The sequence below is a fragment of the Miscanthus floridulus genome, chromosome 4 (genome assembly GCF_019320115.1).
Source record: "Miscanthus floridulus cultivar M001 chromosome 4, ASM1932011v1, whole genome shotgun sequence".
NCBI lineage: Eukaryota > Viridiplantae > Streptophyta > Magnoliopsida > Poales > Poaceae > Miscanthus > Miscanthus floridulus.
Genome location: NC_089583.1, coordinates 110,786,174 through 110,812,994, shown reverse-complemented (window position 1 = coordinate 110,812,994; position 26,821 = coordinate 110,786,174). Strand labels below are relative to the sequence as shown.

The window sequence follows — 26,821 nt, the reverse complement described above, 5'->3', positions numbered from 1 at the left end:
CGTACCATGCGTTGCATCCTCAACCAATAACTCAAGAGGCTTCACAGGTTTCAGCTCTTTCACCTTTTCTTTTGCACTAACTTGTGTTCTCAGCATTTAGTATCACACACCAAACCGAAACGGGACGTGGCACAGAAAGGCAGAAAAGGAGTCTGCACCAAAACCGCTGCCGACCTGGGGGCAGGTGTCGGTAGAAGTAGAACCGATCATTTTCCCTTTTTCTAACCACAATCATGCTTCTAAAAGAAAAAAGCTTTCGCAGAGGAAGTCAACAACACAAGATCAGAGCCTGATCTCGACTCTTGGACTTGTCACCCGTTACATCGTTGAGCAAATCGCGTAGAACATCACTTAGTAGTCCATCTTCTCACAAGGCTGGTGATCTTCAGCTAATAAAAGTTTCACAGTTTATTGCTATAGGTAGAACAGTATAGACCAGGGCGTAAAAAGCCCTGGAGTTTCTCGCCAGATCTTGCACACCCTGCATCATGCCCAAAATTTTGGTTCTGCGCAACTGCGCGTGCATTATTCAGAGATGTGCAGTCTACTACGAAACTCTGGACCACACTTACCCATCAGTGTGTATGTATGTACTCCTTAACTCTGTTGAAAACTAGAAATGCAAGTTCTTCTTGGACCCGTGCTTGGCCTTGATCATCTGGTTCAGGGCCTTCACGCACCGGCGTATCATCCCCATCGATTTCTTCCCTCCCTCGGGTCGCTTTATCACCATGGCCAGCGTCGTGCCGCCTGCTGCTGCTCCTGATCCTGAAACCTTGTGATCAGCAAGGACACTCTCTCCACGGTTGCCTAGCTTGCTGGTAGGCATTGCCTCGCCGGTTGGAAGCTGCTTCTGTTGTATAAGCTCCTGAAGGGAGAACCGGGGCACGTTGTCCACAAGACGTGGTGGCGTGGCTACCTTCTTCAATGCCTGGAATTGCTCTGGCGCCTTCTGCTGAATGTCATGGCGTTCCTGCTGAGACTTCTGCTCCTCCTCATCTTCAGATTGTGACTCCTGCTCATCTGCCTCTTGATGTTGTTGAAGGTCCTTCGGCTCCTCGTCTTGGAATCGCCCAGGTGCAGTCTCCTTCTCAATTTCTTCAGGTAGGTTGGGTGTCACCAGGTGCTCCTCGTCTTGGAATCGCTCTGATGCAGTCTCCTTCTCATCTTCTTCAGGTAGTTTTGGTGTCACCAGCTCCACGTTCTGGAATTGCTCTGATGCAGTCTCCTTCTCATCTTCTTCAGGTAGGTTTGGTGTCACCAACTCCTGTTCTTGGTATTGTTCATCTTCATCTTGATACTGCTCTGGCGTCTTCTCTTCGTCTAGATACTGGTCCGGTTTCTTCTCATCATCTTGATATGGATCTGGTATCTCCTGCTCTTCGTCTGGATATTGCTGTGATTCCTTCTTCTGCTCATCTTCATATTGCTCTGGCGTCTTTTGCTCATCATCTTCATACTGCAGTGGTACTTGTGGAGTCTTCGTCTCCTGATCTTCATTCGAACACAGCGTCTTCTGCTCCGCATCCTCACATTGCTGGACTGCCTTCAGCTCTTCATCTTGGCATTGCAGAAATGCCTTCAGCTCTTGGTGGCGATGCTGTGCTAGGGATAATGTATACTGATCTTGAAAGCAGGCTACCAGGCTTGTCGATCGCCGAGTTCGCCTCGACATGGCAATGTCGAAGCGGCGAGACTTGCCCACATCTAGTTCGGTGGCCATTGTCTATGGTCTAAAGAGTAAGGCCACCAGAGCACCAGAAGTGTGGATTTGCATCTTCTCTGGTGGAGGAGTTATAAGGTCCCCAAATGTGATCAATTACGCAGTCCGTACTGGGAATCAGTGAAATGGTGAGGCGTCAACTTCAGAGGTGAAGTCCAGTTTGGTCATTTGTAAGATCAGTGCCTGTCGTGGTAGCTTTATCATCCCTACATGAAGTGAGATCCAAGTTAGCAGCAGTAGGCAACTGACAATTATTCTGCCATAATAAACATCTGATATCTTTGTGCTTTGCTGGATGGCAATATGACATTTATTCTGTCCAAGGAACGCCAGAACTAGGGACAAAGTTCTGGAACCAAGGAAAATTACCTGTGTAACTGAAGCCTTGTCCAACAACAAAACCCGAATGATAACCAGCAGGATTTGGTTTCAAGTGAAAGATATGGATGGCATGCTTTACATACTTGACTGCAGAATTAATCGATCATTTGTACAGCTGTAACGTTAAGGGTTGTTGGTTTCTGAACATTCCCTGATTTATGTTATTTCCTTTCAGTATATGAAATTGACATCCTAAACCAGGACCCGATGCCAGTTTCAATAGAAATCATTTTAATCTAGCAAAAAAAAATAGAAATCACTTTAAGAAATAAACTCAGATAGCAGGTTTCTAAGAGTTGCTTGTGCAACTTGGCAGAAGTGCAAAATCTAAAAAGATTATCCTTCACCTAAAACAACAACAACAACAACGATAAAGCCTTTAAGTCACAAACAAGTTAGGGTAAGCTAGAGTTGAAACCCAGCAGAAGTAATCAAGGTTCAGGCACGTGAATAACTGTTTTCCAAGCACTCCTATCTAAGGCTAAGTCTTTGGGTATATTCCATCCTTTCAAGTCTCCTTTTATTGTCTCTACCCAAGTCAATTTCGGTCTTCCTCTGCCTCTTTTCACGTTACTATTCTGGCTTAGGATTCCACTACGCACCGGTGCCTCTGGAGATCTCCGTTGGACATGTCCAAACCATCTCAACCGGTGTTGGACAAGCTTTTCTTCAATTGGTGCTATCCCTAATCTATCACGTATATCATCGTTCCGAACTCGACTCCTTCTTGTATGACCGCAAATCCAACACAACATACGTATTTTCGCGACACTTATCTGTTAAACATGTCGTCTTTTCGTAGGCCAACATTCTGCACCATACAACATAGCAGGTCTAATCGCCGTCCTATAAAATTTGCCTTTTAGCTTCTGTGGTACCCTTTTATCACATAGGACACCAGATGCTTGGCGTCACTTCATCCACCCTGCTTTGATTCTATGGCTAACATCTTCATCAATATCCCCGTCTCTCTGTAGCACTGATCCTAAATATCGAAAGGTATTCTTCCTAGGCACTACTTGACCTTCCAAACTAATATCTTCCTCCTCCCGAGTAGTAGTGGCGAAGTCATATTTCATATACTCAGTTTTAGTTCTACTGAGTCTAAAACCTTTGGACTCTAAAGTCTTCCGCCATAACTTCAGTTTCTGGTTCACTCCTATCCGACTTTCATCAACTAGCACTACATCGTCCGTGAAAAGCATACACCAAGGGATGTCTCCTTGTATGTCCCTTGTGACCTCATCCATCACTAAGGCAAACAGATAATGGCTCAAAGCTGATCCTTGATGTAGTCCTATCCTAACCGGGAAGTCATCCGTGTCTCCATCACTTGTTCGAACACTAGTCACAATATTGTTGTACATGTCCTTAATAAGCCCGACGTACTTTGTTGGGACTTTATGTTTGTCCAAAGCCCACCACATAACATTTTTTGGTATTTTATCATAAGCCTTCTCCAAGTCAATAAAAACCATGTGTAGGTCCTTCTTCTCTCTATATCGCTCCCTAACTTGTCTTATTAAGAAAATGACTTCCATGGTTGACCTTTCAGGCATGAAACCAAATTGGTTCATAGAGATCCACGTTATTGCTCTCAAGCGATGCTCGATAACTCTCTCCCATAGCTTCATAGTATGGCTCATCAACTTAATTCCTTGGTAATTAGTACAACTTTGAATATCCCCTTTATTCTTGTAGATCGGTACCAATATACTTCTTCATTCGTCAGACATCTTGTTCGATCGAAAAATATGGTTGAATATCTTGGTTAGCCATACTATAGCTATGTCCCTAAGGCATCTCCACACCTCGATTGGGATACCATCCGGCCCCATCGCCTTACCTCCTTTCATCCTTTTCAACGTCTCTCTGACCTCAGATTCTTAGGTTCTCCACACAAAGCGTCTATTGGTGTCATCAAAAGAGTCATCCAACTGAAAGGTTGTGTCCGTATTCTCACCATTGAACAATTTGTCAAAATACTCTTGCCATCGATGTCGGATTTCATCCTCCTTCACCAAGAGATGCTCCATTTCATCCTTAATGCACTTAACTTGGTTGAAGTCCCTTGTCTTTCTCTCACGAACCCTAGTCATCCTATAAATGTTCTTCTCTCCTTCCTTCGTACTCACATGTTGGTAAAGATCCTCGTACGCTCTATCCTTTGCCACACTTACAGCTCACTTTGCAGTCATCTTTGCCACCCTGTATTTCTCTATGTTGTCCACACTCTTGTCATGGTACAAACGTCTATAGCATTCTTTCTTCTCCTTAATAGCCCTTTGGACTTCCTCGTTCCATCACCAAGTATCTTTAGCCTCGCCTCCACTTCCTTTAGTTACTCCACACACCTCTGAGGCCACCTTCCGAATGTTGGTTGTCATCTTCTCCCACATGTTGTTTATGTCATCTTCTTCCTTCCAAGAGCCCTCTTTGATAACCCTTTCTCTGAATACCTCTGACGTCTCTCCTTTCAGTTTCCACCACTTTGTTTTTTCAATCTTAACTTGTTTATCCCTATGTGCACGTACCTGAAAACGAAAGTCTACCACCAAAAGCTTATGTTGAGAAACAACACACTCCCCTGATATCACCTTGCAACCCAAGCATGCCCATTTGTCCTTTCTTCTTGTGAGGTCAAAATCAATCTGGCTACAGTGTTGTCCGCTACTGAAGGTCACTAGATGAGATTCTCTCTTTCTAAAGAAAGTGGTGTCTATCATCAGGTCAAAAGCTACCGCGAAGTCCAAAACTTCCTCCCCTCCTGATTCCTATTACCATACCCAAAACCTCCGTGAACTGCCTCGAAACCTGCGTTTATAGTACCTACATGCCCATTAAGATCTTCTCCTATAAAAAGATTCACTACTAGGTACAACTCTAATCAGACCATTTAAGTCTTCCCAGAACTGTCTCTTAGCACTCTCGTCGAGGCTTACTTGGAGGACATACACACTAATTACGTTCAAGACCATATCACCAACGACAAGCTTGACTAAGATAATCCTATCTCCTTCTTCTTACTCCCACCACACCATTCTTGAGGCTCTTATCAATCAAAACTCCTACTCCATTTCTATTCGCAACTGTCCCTGTATACCAAAGCTTGAAATCTATATTGTCCACATTCTTCGCCTTCTGACCCTTCCATTTAGTCTCTTGAACGCATAATATATTTACACGCCTCCTAGTCGCGGTATCAACTAATTCGCCTTCTGATCCTTCACCTAAAAGCATCAATTAAATAACACTCAAGCATAAAGTACACCTTTATGTCACAACTGACATCAAACAAAACATGGCTCCTTTGCGACCATCTCAGGCCACATTAAGATTTTTTTTTACAAGGTCAATCGTGCTTAGATACAGACAGAATCCCCTATCTTGCAAATCTCATTGTCCACTCAGCTGCTATTTCATCGTGTTTAGCTCTCTCAGTCAGATACTGACGTGAAATGCTCATCACAAGCGGCGTGTCTGCACAAACAAAGATCATAACTTTAGCCTGTCAATCGAATAACAAAACGTAAGGCTTCCAATTGTTGAAGTAAAGTAGAAAATATGTAGACAGTAGGCTTAATTTGCACCAGAATCCATGGTTGTTTACAGAAGGTATTACAGAGAATGGTAAGTACATGGATCTGGATTGCTGATGATGTCTTTGATGGCCAATAACACCTTTGAAATAGTGAAAGCTGGACTCCAGCCATCCTTCAGAATGTCCAAATGCACTTTACCAGTGGAATCAATATTGCAGTGGTAAATCCTTGTTTTGAAAGTTACCTAGGAGAATACCAGCATAACACACAGTAGGAGTTGTCATTTAACTAAATTGTCTGATCCAAACTAAATGTACTCAATTTGAATAGATTTCACAGAAGAGTAAACAACTTGTGAAACTTCCAATATTAACATGTGAAATGTCACGTCATGATTAACATTGCTGGTAACACTACATACATAAGTATAGATCTGACAATAGAGTGTTGGAAAGATATTTTGAGAACACACACACACACACACAAAGCAAAGCCTTTCATGGTAAAACTGTGCCACTGAAGATTTATATGGTAGGTGAAAGACAAAATGGAGGTCGGCTGTTTCTGGTCCCTCATATGTCAAGCAACCTGTCAAAAGTCAGAAAGTAAACATGAAATAGATGGTTGCAGTGTTGCCAATTACCATCATATCAACAACATGAATGGGTGGAGTCTTTTTTTTTTTTTGGTGGCCGTGACGTTGCACGTTTTTCATTAAGAGGAAAGGCTAGTTTTTACAGGTTTCTTACATAGCCGTAAGCCTAGGCTTACCACAAGTAAGCAGTCTCCCCGATTAATCTTATATTACAAAACTATTTTGCGACCAACCAGAGCTGCTAAACAGGCGAGCAATACTGGAGTTATTTGCTCTCAACAAGCCAGCTAACGACAAGAAATGTGAATAGCCCGCCGAGAGTGGAGTAGTGGGCTACGCATTTAGAATCACTTCCCTCAGTTAGCAGACTCTCTTATATTCTAAGCGAAGATAACAATATGTCACTGTGTGATAAGAGGTGATGTTAAAAGTACATGTTATAGTGGTAAGGCTTTGACCGAGAAAAACAATTGTAGGATATCTTAGCTAAGAAAAATATTAAAGCAAGCTAGGACAAAAAAAAAAAAGAATATCTTAGCAGCCTGCTTCCTTTCTTTTTTTTTAAGCAACAACAGTAAACTAAAAACTTCATATAGTTTTTCTTCATACATCAATATCGTACCAAGAAGACAAAAACATCACACTTTCAGTACTTCAGCTGAAAACGTAACAACACCGCTTTAGAAGAAATAGGCTAACTTTAGTTAGCAGCAAAGAAAACTATCTTTTAGCATGTAATCTTTTTCTCAATAGTTCCACTCCTCGCCATCAGACACACGCCTCCCTGCCAATATCGTCTGGTGAGGTGCGGTCATGTGGCACTTCTAGAGTTATCTTCATTCTTGACAGAGAGCCGAATGCACTATTATTTGTCTAGGCCAAAGTAAATATTGGTAAACTATTGTTTTCAAGTTAAGTTTTCCCCCATAATATGATAGATAACAATTGAAAATTTATGGATATAAGGCTTCAAGGACAATCGACTCTCTGCACTTTATAAAGCACACTGAAGTCATCATTCTGTTAACACACTGTGTGCATGGTTTTTTTATTCAGTTTCCTAGGAAGAATTGTAATGCAAATTCAGGATCCCAAGGGCAGAACAATCAGAACTATTACCAGCCTAACTGTTCTGATCTCCCACTTCATTTTTTCTTATGAATACTTTCTAGTACTTTGGCGGTCACGGGCACCAATCATCACAACTGAGCGTGACATACAAATTAGTTAAAGCTTGTCCATTCAAAAAGAGTACAAGAAGCAGGAATCATGGGATTAGGTAGAAGGTATGCATAACAAGAAGAGAAATGTCAAGTCGGAGCTTAAGTTTTCCCTTTTCAGGGCACACTAAGCAGAGATTTCCCAGCACAATTCAACAGCCAGTGGCACATAGAAGTACATTAATAGCAAAAATGTGAATTCTTACCATGGGAGGTTTGAAGGGATAATCAGGAGGAAACACGATGTCAAGGAAAAATACCCCTCCTTCATATGGCGATCCTGCAAGACGTAAATTATGTGTCAACTCAACCCGCACTTCCATGCTTATTTCACAGCTCAACTTACAGCACCTACTCTAAAAATAGCAGCAGCAATCTTTCAAAAAAAAAAAGCAGCTTGTTGAAGTGAAACTGCCATCTAGCGCACTAAAATTTCCACGAGCTTTGGACTGTCTCTAACGAATTGGAGAATTGGAGAGGAGGGAGCTCTTACCTTGGGGCCCGATTATGGTGGAGAGCCAGTGGTAGAGGTTGTCGCCCTTGGGTCCCGCGGAGCAGTCGGAGGCGTTGAGGTCCAGCAGCTCCTTCTGTATCCGTTTCCCAGATGAAGACACCGACGTCCCGCCGCTCGACCCCCACGGCCGCACGCTGCTCCCGCCTCCACCGCCGCTTCCGCCGGGGGCCCCGGCGCCGGCGGCGAAGGGGAAGCGGGAGTTGGGGAAGGACGAGGACGAGGACATAGCCACCGCGGGGCTCCGATTCGGGGGATTTTTTTAACTTTTTTGCCATCCGACGACGCTCCTTCGTTTTTGCTAGTTTTCGCCCCTCGGGCTTATTTGGCTTAGCCGTATTTTTTCCGCTAATAAACATTATTTTTCTTTCGCATCAAATTAGCTAATAGTATTTTTAGTCATGCCTTATCAGCCAAACAAGCCCAAACGAACAGGACGTTTATACGCGCTCCTACATAATTGACATCGTAAACAGTAAACCTCCTACGTTTTTATCATTTTTGCTAATGTGGCACGCCAGCGTGGCAGGGAGCCTGAGAAGGCCTATAGAGCATGCGAAATGACTTATTTACCCTGTTGCTTCTCTCCCTCTACTCGCTGACGCGTGGGCCCCACACGTCAGCTTTGTCTTCAACCTCCAACCATCCGGCGGCTTCCTGGCGCTCGACTGGTGCGACTCCACCCCGGCACTGTCTAGGCTCGCGTGGGGCTCCTTCGCGCTGCACCGTCACCTCGCCGACGCCTACGGCTTCTGCCCCGTCCACACGCTCTCCGTCCTGCTGCCCACGCACCTCGTGCCCGCCCCTGCCTCGCCGCACCCGTGGCTCCCGCTCTGGGTCGACCCCTCCGCGTCCGCCGTGCCGCCGAGGGAGCTCGGGACACCACCGCGCAGGTCCACCCGGGCCTCTTCACCAAGGCCGTCCTCGCCGCGTCAGGCGCCGAGGTTGTCATCGGCGAGGTGGAGCGCGTCGTGGCCCGGGACGGCCGCGTCGCCGGCATCGTGGTGAAAGGGCGTGACACCGTCGTGCTCGCGCTTGACCCCTGGTCCGGCCGCCTCGAGGTCGTCAGCGAGGTGTTCGACGTGTCCGGGCTCAAGGCGCACAGCGGCGCACAGCATCGTGCTCCGGCCACGCGAGACCGAGAAGATCACGCCGCACTGCCTCTTCCTCAGCTACCAGCCGGAGCCCCGCGCCAAGATGCTCGACCCCGAGGTGTACCCGCGGTCCACTGGTACGCCATTGCTGCCTGTCACGAGTTCCTCCTTCCCTCTCTGCGTGATTATGGCTGGAGGTTGAAGACAAAGCTGACGTGTGGGGCCCACGCGTCAACGAGTAGAGGGTGAGAAGCAATGGGGGTAAATAGGTCATTTCGCATGCTCTGTAGGCTTTCTCAGGCTTACTACCACCTGGCGTGCCATGTCAGCAAAAATAGCAAAAACATAGAAGGTTCACTATTTATGATGGCAATTATGTTGAAGCGATATAAAAGTGGTAAACGAAAGAGTTTTGTCCGTACGAATAGCAAAAAAGTGAAAAATCCCCAGATTGGGTGACCGCTCTGGCAATGGCAAGGCACCGCGGGACTTCAGTGTCCAAATCCACCGTCGAGAGAAGATCTAATGGCTGCCAGCGTTCCCACCCAAAAAGACATTGGTTTTCCACCGGTGAAGACAGGCGGGAGCGGCTCCTTGTTCGCGCGCGCCGCCCAAAGGAAGTGCTGCCCCCCGCGCGCGCCGCCAAATAGAGCTGGAGGTCCGCGGACCGCCTCCTTGGCTCCTGGACGCCATCGAGGAGAGGCTCCGCCAGGACGCCGGGACGCCGTCGAGGAGCGCCACCGTCCAGGAGTAGTTCACATAAGCAGTAGTTAACTAGTTATACTAGACTACTAGAGTCAAGTCTTTCCAATTATGCTTGAAAGCACTAGTTCCAGCATTTCGTAGATCTGTCTAGGTACATGGTTGTCTACTCCTGCTTACTATCGTGAGACTGGAGTACCTTGTCGTTGAATTCTGTTTCTGCTCAAAAAGGTATGGCACGATCGAACAAATAAAAGTGCCACAGGAGATTTGGATTGAGCTGATGCAATTTGCTAGATCATCTTCGCACTGAATTGGCCACATACAAGCTGAATTTACAGGATCTTCGGCATTGAACTGGCCACTGAACTTTGTTGTTCACGGCTACTTCGTTTCAGCGATGAAGCTAGAGCAAATTGAACAATTGAAGGGTGTGGGCAAGTGGGTTTGCCTTGTAGTTGTAGGTGCATATATGGTGAAGTTTTGGTTATAATCACTGTTTTCATATTTTTTTTAGTGGTGCATTTGCACCCCCTAATTCCTAGGTAGCTTCACCCCTGTTTCATTCGTATTTAGTTCAGATAGTGTCAGATCCTTGAAAGCTAAGAATACGCAATCCAATCTTCAGAAAGTATTCACATGCAGTTTCGATAGGCTACATTATTTATTGCTTTGGAAATGATTTAGCTTGATCTATGTCCTATTTTTTGTTTACAGTAAATGCTTTGCTTGATCAGAAATGAAAACTTGCAATCATTGTGCTGTTAATTATTTTCAGTACATTTTTATTCTTTATGACAGAATTTGACAAGGCAAATTTGAGTGCTATGAGAGGCAAATTTGAGTTTTGTGAGAGGCAATGGCAGAATTCAACAAGGGGATGCTGTTAGGATCGATGGTGTACCTCTCTGTGTGTAACCGTAGATCCAGGGACGACCTCTTCCACTAGAGTTCCTCTAGTCGCCCTGGGACAGTAGCGTCGTGACCTCGCGGACACCGGTGGCGAGGCAGCTCCGGCTCGGTGGCGAGGTACAGTGGTGGCGACCGTGACGCTGCAGGGGCGACGGCGGAGGTTGGTGGGGCACATCCTGTCGCTGGCAGCACTTCTTTAGGATCGGATTAGGGTTTCTCTGTAGGTGGGTAGCGGCTCCGTTCAACCTCGTGACATGAGCCCAGTTCCCCACTCCTCTATATATATGTGCTGTGCGACAGGGGCCCATCAACCAGTTAGGGTTGGGCTCCCCCGATCAGGGAGCAGAGGCCAGGGCCAAATAGGCCGTTGGGCCTATTGGTAGAGATCAACTAACATTCTCCCCCTTGATCTCATTCCATCTTTCAATTTCATATCATTTACTTTTGTTCATTCCATTACAGATTAGCGCATAGAGCATGTCTCATCGTCCCGGTCCATTGCCGATAGATTTAACAGCTACAACACACTACTCTGTTCTGAAATAGATACTAATCTTTGGGCCTTCTTTTGTCCAGGAATTTTAGGGTTCTCTTAAACCCATGCTAGCTACATATTCTCTGAACACCATGTTCTCTGAACATGTTGGGTGGTAAGTCTTTTGTAAGTGGATCCGCGAACATCCTTTCTGTACTTATATGCTCAAGATTTATGACTTGATCCCGGACTTTATCTTTCACAACATAATACTCTATGTCAATATGTTTGGCAGCACCACTTGACTTATGCTGTGAGCATACTGTACTGCCAAATTATAATCGCAGTATAACTTTAAGTGGTATATAGATATCATCAACCACCTTCAAACCGGGTATGAACTTCTTTAGTCAGTTCACCTGTCCGTTGCCTCATAACACGCTACAAACTGTCATACATTGTGGACGATGTAGTGACAGTTTGCTTTGAGCTTTTCCATGAAATAGCTCCCCTTTACGAGATGATAGAAAATCTATGTCTGGATATGTATTCACTCTTGCATAATCAGAATATGAATATCCCACTATGTGGAATGAATCATATCTTCTATATGTCATCATGAGGCCTTTCGTTTCTTACAAATAATACAAGACTTTCTTTACTAATTTCAGTGTTCTATTCCAGAATTGCTCTGGAATCTGCCAAGTAAAACCCGGTAACAAATGCCAAGTCAGGGCGCGTACATACTTGAGCATGTTGCAAGCTTTCGACAGCTGAAGCATATGGAACCACTTTCATCTGATTGAGCTCATATTAATTCCTGGGGCATTGAAAATCCCTATATATGTCGTCCTTGACTATAGGAGCAGGTGAGGAACTATATTTGTGCATACTGAATTTCTTTAAGATCTTTTCCATGTATGCCTTTTGTGACAGTCCTTATACCCTTTTTCTTCTATCTTGATGAATCTCGATCCCTAGAACGAACGAAGCTTTACCAAGATCTTTCATATCAAATTTCTTTATCTCCAGTAGTAGACTGACATCACTACTAGCAAGTAAGATATCATCTACATATAGGACAAGGAAGATGAATTTCCCATTCTTAAACTTTGCATAGACACAATTGTCCTCTACATTCTCTTTAAAACCCAAAATTCTTTATTGACTGATCAAACTTAAGTACCACTGTCTTGAAGCTTGCTTTAATCCATAAATGGTTTTCTTTAAACGGCATCCCATTCGTTCTTTTCCTTCCATGACAAAACCTTTCGGTTGTGCCATGTAAACATTTTCCTCCAAGTCTCTGTTGAAAAATGCCGTCTTTACATCCATATGATGTAATTCTTAATTGTAATGTGCCACTAATGCCATTATAATTCTGAAGAAAACTTTACATGAGACTGGAGAAAATATCTTATTGTAATCAATCCCTTCTCTTTGTATATAGTCTTTTGCCACAAGTCGCGCTTTATATTTCTCTATATTCCCTTGAGAGTCAAGTTTTGTTTTGTAGACCCATTTATAGCCTACTGTTTTGGCTCTTTTAGGAATTATTTCCAAATCTCAAACTTTATTGGCATTCATCGATTTCATTTCATCTTCCATGACCTCAAGCCACTTCAATGAATGATCACTTCTCATGGCTTCTTCAAAAGAGGTGGAATCAACCTCCATTTAAAATTGGCTCACTAGTCACTACAGTATCTAATGACAAGATCCACGATAAATTGCTGGCATCTCATCCAAAAGGCAACATGATTACAATGCTTTACATCACTACAAATAGAATGGGCAGCAATGTGGCTACTAGGTGAGTCAACCAGCAGGATTGGGATTTTGAAGCAAAACTGTCCGGGCTTACAGGCCCGGAGGCCGTTCCACCTTTGCTGCAGTTGGCGCCAGTGCTGCAAACAGGAGCAAATTACATTGTCAATACAGAACACAAAATAAGGTTAGAACCTATAAAACGAAATGGTACACTGGAATTACCTTCCAGCGAAAATGCATGAACCATGGCCTGCAAGAAATCCAGGGGAATTTAGATCAGGCTCACATTATTAACATGGTATAAAAAGATCTTATGTACTAAATACCCTTGATTTCTAGAGATTAAATTTAAAAACAAAAACTGACTTTATAATAATAAACTAGAAAAGCAAAAGCATAAACACAAGATGCTGATAGTAGTTGTTGTGACCATAGATTGTTTCTCTTGTATTGCGTTTTGGACACTGATTTATGATCAATGTAACAGCTCGAGCAATGATCCTAGTTTGACTAATTCCGTCCTATAGATTGAGCGCTGGCTAGCTAAGGGTGTAGAATTCTCGCCTTTACATAACAAGACAGAAGAATAGTCAACGCAAAACACAGATCAAACAGTTACTGCAGCTAATGGTTTGGTTAAATCTTGCAGATAAAAGGCCTTGGGCCCATGAAGCATATCAGTGCTAAATTTTAATCTTTTGAAATGCCACCTACCGCTGACATTAAGGGCAACTATAAATTATTTGCAAACAAAAGGAATTACTGGAACCATTACAAAGTAATCAATATTGTGCAAAAATCTCTACAGTACGAGAGAAGAATGTAGCTTACTTGGATCAGTTGATGTTATCATTGCGGTGCCATTGAAGTTGCATGTACCACCACTAGACTGTGTTCTATGGTAATAATCGTTGAAAGCATAAGAAGAAACAGCTACAATATCATCTGATGCATAGCATGGTTGCCCAGTTCTATGGTAATAATCATTGAAAGCATAAGAAGAAACAGCTACAATATCATCTGATGCATAGCATGGTTGCCCAGGTTGAATTGCACTGCAGTTTGCAGAACCAGGGCCACATGCCCAATCCAAACTATGCTTGAGTGCACTTGAATTTGCCACACAAAACACCCCACGCAAAGCTGGCGATTCAGGAATAGTTGTGGCCACGTCCTCAAATGATAGAGTATATGTGGTTGCATTGGGAAACATAATCCCCCAATTTTGCTCTGATACAGGCCCTGACCGATTATCCTCGTTGAACAGCTCAAAGATGTAGGTGCTTGACTGATTATTTGGTTGGCTGGGAGTACCAGAATTGTTCAGTACATGATGTATGAGGTTTGTATTATAGGCCAAAGCATTATCAACAGTAGCAGCCTTCTCACTTGGCCCACCACGCCATGGCCAGCCAGAAGCTGTGGCTAAAATAGGAATCCCTGTGAAATTCATTGCTTGAATTGAGTTGTAGGTAGCATCAATTATAGCATCAAACATATTGGTATAAAAGAGATTGGTGTTAGGATCTGAAATTTGACTGTTCGGATTAAGTGAGCGGAACAGTGCATACTCCAAGGGGAATACGCCTTGCCCTCCGACATAGCCATAGTATGGTTGGGCATTCAGCATAAATGAAGATCCCGTATTCTTGAGAAACTGAAGATACTGGGACATTATTGAGCTCCATGTCGAATTGAAAGTGCCAGCAGAGGGAGGAAACGCCTTCGAGATCACATCCATTGAATGACGACTCGAAATTTTCACTTGAGTATTGAGGTTTGCAGCCAAAAGTGCTGACTGGAGGAATTGCAGTGCAGGTATGAGAACAAGTGCTGCATTGGGAATGGTAGTAAGGACCTCATTACCCACAGCAATATATGTGATGTTAGTCGCCGGAATGTAAGCAGCGACGTTCTTATTAATCCAATCAGCAGCTGTGGAACGAGATTGGCCCACACGAAGTAGCTGATCATTTGGAATCCCAACCATCACTTCTATTCCAGTATTTGCAAGGGCAGTCAACATCTGATGGTCTGAATCAAGCAGGCGAACATGCTGAATCTTCTTTGCTTTGAGGATAGACACTATATCTGTTGCTGGTGGCATGTTCGACATGTCATTGCCAATAGTGATACCAATAAATGCCCCTACAGAGTGAAACAATACTTGTTATGCAAATATAGAGGTGACATGTTGAAACTTCAAAACCCACTTCAAAACATCAATTTTTAATGTCCTCGTTCAAGTGGTTTTCCACCAAACTAGAAAATCAGAGTGAGGTTCTGAAAATATGGTAAGCGCTAAGGTAGTTTGAATCATATCCCATGCACTACAAAATATATGGACTGGAGTACCTGAAACATTGAAAACCAAGAGCATAAGAAGGGTAAACACGCCATGTAGTCTCTTGGACGACATATCCTTGTGCCCAAGGATCTGATTAGCTGTGAGCCAGGGGCACTTCTCAGGAGCTCTCAAGAAAAGCTGACAAATATCAAGGTTGGGTTAAGCACAAACCACTATATACAGCAAAGTAAACTCTCTAACTTAGGAGTAAACTCTATCTCTCGGAAATACTTGAGCAATACATTTATTCACTTTTGTAGAGCACACATTAATTATGACACTAGAAAACAAGCTTACAGATTTTCCCTAATCTTCAGTTCACTTTTGTAGAGCACACATTAATTATGACACTAGAAAACAAAGCTTACAGATTTTCCCTGATCTTCAGCATGAAGTAACAAGCTTAGAACATTAATGTAGCACAGGAAATCTAGAGATTTCTATAAACCTGTCTGTTTGAGCTACTCCATTCCAAATTATAAGACGTTTTGGCTTTTCTAGATACAAAACTTTTGCAATGCACTTAGATATACACCATGTCTAAATACATAGTAAAAACAATGTATCTAGAAAAGCCACAGCGTCTTATGATTTGGACCGGAAGAAGTATCTTCCAATCCCAAGTGAATGAATCAGTAACTGAAAATGTCACCCAAAATCGTGGTGAAATATCCCTTGGCCGCTATTAAATGAAGAAATTGAAGCAATGTGCTGGCACCTCCAGAATCCAGATCATCATGGGAAAATTTCCCCCAAATTCTATCGCCACATATTCATGAACGATCCATTGAAGTTCAATAAAGCCAAAAAATTAGAAATGACCATGGACAGAATGACAACTGTGTAATAAAGTTATCTTTAGTTTAAATGACTCTTTTTTACAAAAAAAAAACAAACAAATAATACCGATTTTAAGTCAGAATTCGACTTCCACAAATTTTTTGTTTAAAGACATGGTAATTTGATCTACTAAATGTTTATACATTGTTTTGTACCGTGAAGATTCTTATTTTGTAAGGCTCAACTTGAGTGTAATTCTTGCAACTAGCCCATTTTATTTAAATGGATTTTCATCCACTAATACTATATGTCTATATGAAACAAAATATTAAGTGTATAGTGCCAAAAACGTTAGCAAATGAAATATTTAAGCACTTTTAGAACATGGATGCTATCTTTAATAAACCCAAGCGTTTTGCCTTTTTTCGGAAGGATGGTGGCTTTTAGCTAAAGGAAGGTGGATTGGTTTATAATTTTATATAAGATTCATGCACGCATCACAAATACTCTCAATGACTACCCGGTAGAGATCACATCGGCCGTAGCGGAGTCACCCAGTGGCCATCACTGCGGCGTGTGTCAATGACTACCTAGTAGGGGCGAAAATTTCGGGGGGGGGGGGGGGGGGGGGGGGGGGGGGTTGGAGGTGGGGCACTAAGTTCGTTTCCAATGAAATTGAGAAATTTTATACTACTGCCACCCAAAAAAAAGAAAACACATTTGTGGAGGCTCGCCAGCCACATTGGTGTCATCTATACAATATTTGAAACAAAGCATTCCTAGCTTGGGAAATTTGTCTTCCTTTGAAATAAAACTTTCTACAATATATGGTACTTTCGCTTAAAATTTATAAATGTGTGTGAGAAACTGGTCCAAACCACTCAAGTAACCCAAAGTCCCAAAGAAGATTAATGATCCAACATTCACCCTGTTTTGTATTTTTTTTTTCTATTCCGAGGATGGAACACCATGCATTCCATCGCTTAAAATGGATCAATGGTTTCCATTCAGAGAAGAAAGACAGTAACCTCTTTTACCAGCATCCGATGGAACCATGGAAGTGATATTCCCATTGCCCTTTTTGTTTATGAAAAAGCCAGTAATCCTTCCGAGATGTGTGTACCTAAACCGCATGTGCAAATTATATGAAAAATCCAAAAGCACGATTCGACTAATCTATCGTTTTAGTGATACTCATACAAGTGTGCACTAGCTGTGTAGGACAGTAGGAGGACACATGGGACATGTTTCATACGAGATCCACTCGACTCGTTTTTTTTCCTTTTTTTTCTAATATATGCGACGGAAAGATCCACTCTTCTAAACTCTGAAATGCCTCGTGTAAAAAAAAAAAACTAGATACTGCTGCTGACAAGCATAACTGCCATTAGAAATTCGCAAATTCTCCCCCATACACATTGTAGTATACAGTACGATACAAATTCATAACTTGATGAAGTCTGTGCCAGCTTCACTAGAGGGAAAAAACTGAAACTAAGTTAGTTTCATACGGAGATTTTTTTTATTTGCATTTTTGACGCCTTGGGACATGTGAATTCAAATGGTTTCGCCCATGTTTTACTTTCACCTTTGGCCCATTTTGAAATGGAAAAGGTGGTCGGTGCTCTGGACAGCAGCAAGTCGCAGGAAAGAAAAGGGCACGAGCAAGATGGCGATGCAGTATCCGCCGTGCCAATCCCGCCAACTGCCAATAGCACGGAGCTCCGCTTTTCTTCGCAGCTCAGCTTTACACTCGCTGTCGGGTCATTTCATACCCAGGCCAGTCTTCGCGGAAGGTTTCGTGACACAATTACGAAGACTGCCACGCTAGTTTTACTGGTTTTGTTTGATGAATGAAACATCACGGCCCTGTTTGGCTTACCTTATAATCCACACTATTTAGCTTATTTTTTTTAACCGGAATAGTGTTTTTCTCTCATAATAATTCAGCCAAAACAGTGTTTTTCAGCCAAGTTTCAGCAAGCCGAACGGGCCCATCTCTCAATACACAGTTTCAATACACGGTTTTATAGATTAACCGTAACATTTAATTCTTGTATGACGTCGATCAAATGTGCCATGTGAACTTTATAGCCATTTCATACGTGTTAGCTAGCATCTATACATATAGTATATATATCAAACTATAGATATATTCTGAAACCACATGATACAGAGCAAATTCAGGTGACCGAGGAACTATTCTTTAGATATTTTCCTTTCAATTTTTGTCATAGCAATCTCCATACCAAACGGATTATTCCAACCTACAGGATCTTATCAGCTATGCATATCCATCACCTTGGATAGTTGGCCTGAACAAGTAAAGATGCAATTTGAGATGGCCTTTTATACAGATAAGAGATTGAGAGGCGAGGGAGCCCTGGGGCTTGACCTGCAGATGAACGGCGCAGCCTCATGGAGAGAGTGGACGGCTTCAAAATTACTCCCTCAGTTTAGAAAAGAACACAATTATGAGAAATGTGCCGGTTAAACTATAGCTCAAGTTGAAGTAAATTTATAGAAAATAATATTAATATTTATATCTCTAAATAAATCTATTATGAAACTATATTCTATAACTCATCTAATGATACTTATTTTTGATTCGGGAGTGTTGGTACTTTTTTATATAATTCTAGTTACAATTTGAATTGTTTGACTTCTTGGGATGTGAGAATCGTATTCTTTTATAGACGGAGGAGTACATGAACGAATCTCCTGCTTCTTCAAGATGAATTTGCATTTTGGCGCTCCAAATTTCAGCAGAGAGTACTCCGTTCAAGAGCTGTATACTAGGCTGTGTAGGCTGTAGCGAAACGGATCTCTCTCTCTCCCTGTCTTCTCTCGGTGCATGGAGACTGACGCTGGCTGTGCCCGAGTTTGCGTTGTCCCATGTTTGATGTTTGTTGGTAAGCACGAGCCGAGTTATGGTTCTCCGAGTGCGGGAATCACTGCTACCGAGGCCGTAACGTTGACTCGCATCCATCAACCACAACCAGACGAATCATCAGGGTCATTGGCTCGTTGTCCTCGGTCCTTCCCTGGTGTCTGTTGGCCGTCCGGGACAGTCACACGTGTGTTCGGGTGTTCGTGTAGATCCTGCCCGCAGATAGATCTGTTATGAATCACGTTAGAAGACACCTTCAGAAGTTGTCCCTTCACATGTATATATATACGAACAATCGTGAATCAATGAATGAATGAACAAGAGTTTTCGCTCTCATTTATCTCCTAGAGTCTCTTGCTTTACATCAAAGACACTTTACACTAAACACGTTATCAGCACGCATCGCTTTCTCTGCATACACCTGAAAGAGAAGATGCAGAGGCCTGGAGTTCGTCAAGAACTTTTTGCTCTCCATCGAGAGTTCGAGAAGAACACTGAAACAGAGAACTCGCAGAGCGACATAGAAGATTAGAAGATCGGAGGATGAACATCGTCTCCATCGAATCTCTTCTACATCGGGCCTTCCATCAAGAAACGAAGGTGTTGTTCAAATCTTATTTATTGCAGTAAAGGATTCGACTTCATCCTTCGTCACGGCTACCGCGTTCTCTTCGATCGTAATCGTCGATGTCACACGGCCGTGTGGTCGTTGGCGGCTCTCACGGCTGGCAGCGGCGGCAGTTTCTCGGCGGCCTCGGCTTCACCAAGTCCGGCAGCGGCGGCGCCTCCGCGTCCTAGCGGTAAGGCACGCGCACACAGCCCTGGGCCCGACGGCTGACGGCCTCGCGCCCCGGCCAGCGGCCTCCGCGTCTGCAGCGGTGCTGCGCGGCCGGTGATACTCGGCGCCTGCGCTCGCTCCTCGCGCATGGCGACTCGAGGCCCAGCGCCTGCGTCAGCCGGCTGCTCCCGTAGCGGCCGGTAGCCACGCACCCGCAGCCGGCGGCTCCGCACCCACGGCCGCCCAGGTGGCCCTTGCGGTGGAGCGGACGCGCCTCCAAGCGCGGCTTCCTGAGCCGCGACCCCGCGCGGCCCCTTGCGCCCGCGGCCAGGCCGGCCAGCCCGAGCCCGCGACTGCCGCCCCGCCCCAGCGGCCTCGCGCCGCGGCCGCCTCCCACGCTCACGGCCGTCGGCCGGTGCCCGGTTCCGACCTCGACCCGGCGGCTCCTCCCGCTCCTGCGGACAGTGCGGAGGCGACCCCGTGGTTGGGGCCCTGCGCCCCACGGCTGACAGCCGCGCCCGGTGGCCAGCCCTGCGAGGAGCCTGCGCCGGCGGTCCGGCGAGCCCGCAGCCGGAGGCTGAACGGCGGCTCGTCCTCAGGCCGAAACGCCGAGCGGAATTTTTTCCCCCGTGAGTATACTTGGCCATGCAGCCCGAGTCCCGGTAGCCTGGCCCACGGCCCGCTAATTTGGCCCGACACGAGTCTGGCCCGGCACGAGGGTCTCTAGGCCCGGGCTGGCCCGGCACGCAGCTACAGGCCGTGCCTGGGCCGTCGCGCAAGCCCGCGGGCTGGCACGGCCCGGCACGGTAATAAGCAGGCGGCCCGAGGTCGGCCCGGCAGCAGCTCCCGCGCGGTATGCTAGCGGCCCAGCGGCCAACGGCGCTTTGGCCTCCCCCTGCCATATAAGCGCGAGGCAGCCGGCGCCCCTCACAAACCCTAAACCTAAATCACTCGATTAACTCCTCTTCACTCTCCAGTCCACTGCGCCGCAGCCGCCGCTCGCACTCTCGCCTATAGCCAGTCGCCTCGCCTCGCCGTATCCACTGTGCCGTCGTCGACCTCGACTCCGGTGACCTTGAACCGCCGCCGTCGACGTGCTCCCCACCCTCTCTACCTCTCCCTTCTCCCTCTACCTTTCTCCACTCTAGATCTCGGTGATTATGTGAGTTTGTTGACCCCGTTTGTCCCTCCTCCGCCACTCGTCGTCCTTGCTGACCTTGTGTCGTCTTCTCTGGCCGCGGGGCTGTCATCGTCTTCTTCTCCGGCACCGGACTCTGGTTGCGAAGGTAAACACCTAACCCTAACCGGCTAACCCTAATCCCCATCTTTCTTCTTTTTTTGATGAGATCTCTAACTGATCTATTCCTTCCTCCTTCGTAGGTCGGTAGCCGATGCTTCAAGCTCTAGCTGCGGCATAGAGCGAGGAGCAAGGCGGCCACCTGCACCGTTGAGGTACGGTGCTGGAGAGGCGGCCATGGCTGAAGACGATGGCGAGCAAGTTGTTTTTGTGATTCTATGAATGACTTGTCAAAATTATGAATGTGATGTTGATTAAGAATCTGATGAGCAGTTTTCTACAATTCGGGTTGTGGGCTGACACGGCCCACAAGTTTTGGTCGGGCTGTGCGAGCGGCACGGCCCGAATTTCAGCCCGAGGGGCCGTGCTTGGGCTGTCAACGGGGCACGAGGCCCGGTAAGACACGGCACGGGGGGGCACGGCGTGCCGTGCCGGCCCGACACCAGCGGGCCGTGCCTGGCCCGTGCCCGGGCCGTGCCTGGCCCGTGCCCGGGCCGTGCCGAGCCGGCCCGGCCCGATGGCCATATATACCCGTGAGGAATCGTCGGTGGGATTGGGATTGAAAGGATAAGGCTGTGCATTTGCACAAAACCCCTTTCTTTTCTGTGAATTTCATGATAGTCCAAATGGATTATTAATTTATTCCAGATTTATGTTTTAACCATAGGTTTCAAGCATACGATATTTACCTCATGTAAATATTCATTTTAAACCGTGTTTAAAATAAATTATGATGCACAATATTTACCTCATATAAATAAATATTTTTGAGACCATGCGTCATAAAAAAATTACATCATAATATGTACTGCTGCAGATGAGTTTATCGTAGTAAATTCTTACACATTCCAGTTCTGTTATTTGCTGGAAATTTCTAGTAGTGTTCAAAGAGTCTGTCCACTAGCATTCCCAATAACACATACCACCGTAGTTACATTGTTCAAAGTGTTTTGCTCATGGCAATTCCTAATAACATGTAACCGTGATGTTGAGTGTATTATTCAAAGTGTTGTCATATGACATTCCCAATAACAATATATTCCACTATATTATCTATGCAATTTATTTTTGCATCTTTAATTAAGCCCATTAGCTTGTATTCAAAGCTTCAAGTGCTTAGTTCATTTTATGTGATTACCTCATCATTTGTGTATAATGTTCTAAAACTTTAGATATTGACCATACACAAGGTGGTACCATAGTACTACTACGGGATCGACACTGTATTATACATAGTGATTATCCTCATCGTGCGTACCCAATACCAAGTTTAAGAACAAATGACCTTCACCTTCACGGTGACAACTTTTGTTCATTTTTTAAAATTGGCCATACACAAGGTGTACCACAGTACTACCATGGGATTTCATCCTCAATGTGCGTACCCAATTTTGAATATGAATTACAAAAGGGTCTACACCTACAGATGATTGCCATGATTCATATTTTAGATTAGCCATACACAAGCTAGTATCCTAATACTATTGCAGGATCTACACTATGTCCATCACACAGTGACTATCTGCATGTGCTTATCCAATCTAAATATGAATTACATAAAGTTTACATTGTTTAAGTGTTTAATTTCAAAGCAATAGTCTCATAATTTGAGGTCTACACCATGTTTCTATACACATAATGACTATCTCCAAGTTGAATCACCCAATAAGGTCTATGTCATGTTTCTAACATATGACTACCTTTAAAGTGTGATCAACCCATGTTATTAGCATAAACACAAGGTAGTAGGATAACATCTACTGCACATATTTGCATATTATGCACCCCTACTACAAGGTCACCAATTTGGTTTGCACCTTTGTGTGTTAACTTGCTAATACATAATGATTGAGACTATTTCTTGGCAATAAATATTGTTCATAGTGATAGTAGTGATTTTCTATCAGCTATCCAAAATGAGGTAAACGCTACATGTGATTTAAGATTTATCTTGATTTCACAATATTTTGCATATGCCAATTCAAGACTCATCTTGAATTTAAAGATATTTAAGTAATCATTTGCTTAAATAAATAGCAATCTACAGTGTATAATTTTGGGACTCCTTTCTATCATATACAGAGCCTATGTTTTGGCAATGATTTTACATCATCTCGTCTATTTCCATAGGAATGGATTCCAAAACATTAGCAACAAATTTTGTCGTCTGTTCTTTATAGAATGGTCAGTCTATAATCAAGTATTACCTTGAACATAAATTTTTTGCCTTTCTTGCTATATAATTTACTGTCCAAGTAAATTCATACATGATCAACTCATGTAGGACATGGCTAATATTTTCAATTTTGACTTTTCCATACTCGCATTTGAATGGAATTTATTTTCCTACCATGAGCGTTAAGATATCAATAATATCATTGGGGGCATATGGCATCACTGCTATTGTTGATCAACCCCAACAAAATGCTTAGTCCATTCTGGATATTGCCACACTTGTTTTTGCATTTTTAATGCAACTCCAATACTTGGATTTCTACAAATCCGTGTATTCAAAGGAGTGAGATGCATCTACCTTTTGCAAGTTCCTCATCAGGATTTCTATAAAGGATGCAAGATTGCCCAAATTATAAACAAGTGTTTCACTCATTTGTTTATCAAGGATCTTTGATTCATGGCAATTTACAACATAATGGATTCTCATGAACGCAAGTGTCATTTTTCATTTAGAAAAGTGACCATGTGTGACAAATCTCACATTTTTCACGAAAATGTGATTGTACAGTTCATGTACACATAAATGCCAAATCAAATATTTGGCTCAACTATACCTCCAACTCATTGAAGGCAAGCGAGTTCTTTGAAACAGTATGAAGTTCACTTCAACAAGCAAACACTTGCAAAAGTCTTCATATTTCCATTGAAAATACTATTAGCCTAATGATGTACTACCACATATAGTATGTTGTCCGTTACCAAAAATATCATGTACCTCATACATGATATACATATTCTACATGAGTGCAAAGTCTTTTGGATTCTGCCTCGATCTTATAGAATCACTTGGGATTCTACCAAATGAAATATAATCTTGTTTAGTGGACCATCGTGCCGCTAACACAATTGTGAGAGATTACACTCTTTTGGGTATTCAATTAATCATGGATATGTCTATGTATACTGATTCTATAAATACCCTATGATGTTTTTTATGTATTCAGTTGCATGGTTTCCAAATGGGGACTCAATACAAAGGAGCGATGATGAAAATCTTCACTCAACTTAGTGCAACATATATGAAAACTATATAATTGTGTAAATTCCTTCCATATCATCTGGGGTGTATTATACATACATCAATCCCATAATGTATGTTGCGTACAAAAAAAATTCTCTCTGGATCCAATCAAGAGTTGGCATATTTGCCTTGATCATTCTACCTTTAGGATGATGAGAAAATTATTATCAATTCCATTGGTCACAACATCAATATGAGCCACTAAATTTCTTGAAGAAATTCAAGAACATACATGTGACTCCATTTGCCATTTTATGGATCATAATGATACTATGTAATGCACATTTATGCATCTACAATGTTGTCCTAAGTGTGTGCCTTACTCATAAGGTACCACAAATTTGCCAAACTCACTGCTCAAATTCTTCAATTTAGAGCAAATGATCCTGGACAAAGGATCTAATCCATTTATATGGAAATGTTTGGTTTCTAGGGACTACATCATTAAGTATCTTATGTTCATACATATAATTGCCAAACTAATTCTCTCATTGAGAGAATTAAGTTTGTTGTTTGATGACCTAAAATAGAATTGCAATTTACCAACATCTAGTTTGTGGCATGCAGATTTACACCGCATCATAAATCTAAATTTATCAATTGCAATCGTATGGCTCCCTCCGTTGTAGTTAGTACGTGGAAATTTAGCCCTATAGACAAAACATTTTCCATCTACGAATCGATAATGTTTTGCACGTACCGATATCACCACCGCAGCATACATCAATGGGCATTGGAGGTCTACACAAGGTATCATTATCTATCACTCAATAATACCTCAGATCTCTACTTGGAGATTTATTCATTCCCGTATGCTGAATACATCTTTGAGGAAGATTCTAGGTATTAGGGAGAGATACCACACATAGAATGCCAGGAATCAGAAAGAGAGTATCACTATTGATATTTGATCCTCATATCCATGTACCAAAGAATCTGAACCAACGGTTCAGAATATCTTATATTTGCAACACATTGCAAATAGTCTGCCAAATGCATTTACTTATCATAAAGTTGTCTACAAATCCGATTCTCGTTGAATGTGCCAGAAAGAGTGGAGGTACCTGACAAAACCACTCAACTCTTGAATCTCAATAAAAGGGGGAGAAGTATGGCCACATGGGGATATAACTTCTTGCAAGCCTTCTCGGATTAGGCGGAGAGAATTCTCCAAGACAGTACATGCATACATCAAGTTGATAGACACTATGGATATTTGCTATCCAAAGCCTATGGATGTTTAACATCCAAAATCCCAGCATAACTTGTGCACAAAATTAGGCGTTGGGTCATTGGAATGCCCTAACTCTGTTATTATGGGAAATGGTGTAGAGTTCAAGGGGTAAAAAATTTCCACATACTTAATTGGTTTCATTGAATCAATCATACAAAAGACTACAAATTGTCGACGTACTCCTCAAAATTGCCATACACCTTATCTGGATCTAGACCAAAAGTCCTAGGCAGAGTGTTCAAACACTCATACTGGATCAATCAAAGGTGGCAGTTAAGGAGAATTGCTTTCACTCATTAGTGAGAAGTCATTACCTCTTAAATGACTTCTCCTCACAATGCTTTCTCTATGAAAGCAATATGGATTTTTCAAATCCATAAGGTGGTGAAATAGTGAGAGATTGTAGCACATGGTTTCATGCAGAAATCTAGCATAACATACCCATTGGTATGTGTGGAAATTATGTTCCTATATTGATATCTGGCAGATCAAATTTGATTTGAATAGATTCGGATTTTAAGTCCTAAATGGACTTTGTATTCTGAATCAAACACAAACCGTAACATACATTTGTGTACAAATCAAGTCACTCTATGACTTGAGATAGTCTCCTTCCACAGAAGGATGGCTCCCATCTGAATGATTTTACCTGTGTGATCATAATAAAATCCTAATTGGATTTTATACATCTCATATGACACATAAAAACAGGTACTCATCATATAAGATGGAATTTGAGATGTTATATTTGGGTAAAACTAAATTACGCTTAAGTCTATAGCTTAAGCATGTACATCAGTCATCCAATATTCAATTAATATTGTCTACCAATATCCAAATAATATTGGACAATTGTACTTCCAACACTATTGGTCATTCAATCCCTAAATATGGATCGATATCCATTAAGACCATGGGATGATAACCTTAGTGTCATCAAAGCGCTTATGTATCTTGCATATCGCAACAGGCCTGATATTGCATCTGCAGATACTTGCTATAGCTTGAAATAGCGTAACTTCTATAACACCGAAAGGTAGGAGTCAAAGAGGATATCCACAGATATCTATATGGCACAAAGGATCTTGATTTATTGTTATATGAATTAAGATATGATCATAGTTGGGTATAGAGGTACTAGCTATCTAATCCCCATAATGTTAGACCATATACTGATGTTATAGTGGTAAAGTTCTTATGGGAGTTATCAAACTTGACTCTAATGGCTACTTCCACTCCTCATTCTGAAGTATTACATGAACATGTATGACTTCATTGAATGGTCACTTTTGATTCCATCGAATCACTAGCCAT

The 26,821-nt window shown here is 43.1% G+C and overlaps 2 protein-coding genes and 1 long non-coding RNA gene across 3 annotated transcripts; all 3 read right to left on the bottom strand.

The window, feature by feature from the left end:
• Positions 1-268: 268 nt before the first annotated feature.
• Positions 269-2,352, bottom strand: LOC136550324 (uncharacterized). Its single transcript, XM_066541865.1, has 2 exons — positions 2,093-2,352; positions 269-1,929 (listed from the first exon to the last, which is right to left on the bottom strand). The coding sequence occupies exon 2, from the start codon at positions 1,721-1,723 to the stop codon at positions 614-616; it is 1,110 nt and encodes a 369-aa protein (XP_066397962.1). The 5' UTR covers positions 1,724-1,929; positions 2,093-2,352; the 3' UTR covers positions 269-613.
• A 3,000-nt stretch (positions 2,353-5,352) lies between these two features.
• Positions 5,353-15,820, bottom strand: LOC136549074 (glucan endo-1,3-beta-glucosidase 4-like). The gene is made up of 8 exons (XM_066540377.1): positions 15,281-15,820; positions 13,757-15,073; positions 13,148-13,175; positions 12,931-13,062; positions 7,955-8,232; positions 7,668-7,741; positions 5,743-5,890; positions 5,353-5,584 (listed from the first exon to the last, which is right to left on the bottom strand). Exons 1-8 carry the CDS (start codon positions 15,342-15,344, stop codon positions 5,487-5,489), a joined length of 2,139 nt encoding a protein of 712 aa, XP_066396474.1. The 5' UTR covers positions 15,345-15,820; the 3' UTR covers positions 5,353-5,486.
• Positions 5,985-7,661, bottom strand: LOC136550325 (uncharacterized). The gene is made up of 2 exons (XR_010782199.1): positions 7,361-7,661; positions 5,985-6,234 (listed from the first exon to the last, which is right to left on the bottom strand). It is a non-coding gene; the product is annotated as an uncharacterized lncRNA (long non-coding RNA).
• Positions 15,821-26,821: the final 11,001 nt, after the last annotated feature.

Coding starts and splice junctions, on each gene's coding strand:
- LOC136550324 (XM_066541865.1), bottom strand. CDS start 1,723: ATGGCCACCGAACTAGATGTGGGCAAGTCTCGCCGCTTCGACATTGCC.
- LOC136549074 (XM_066540377.1), bottom strand. CDS start 15,344: ATGTCGTCCAAGAGACTACATGGCGTGTTTACCCTTCTTATGCTCTTG. Junction 15,074..15,280: donor CTTGGTTTTCAATGTTTCAG/GTACTCCAGTCC, acceptor TTCACTCTGTAG/GGGCATTTATTGGTATCACT. Junction 5,891..7,667: donor ATCCCTTCAAACCTCCCATG/GTAAGAATTCAC, acceptor GTATTCTCCTAG/GTAACTTTCAAAACAAGGAT.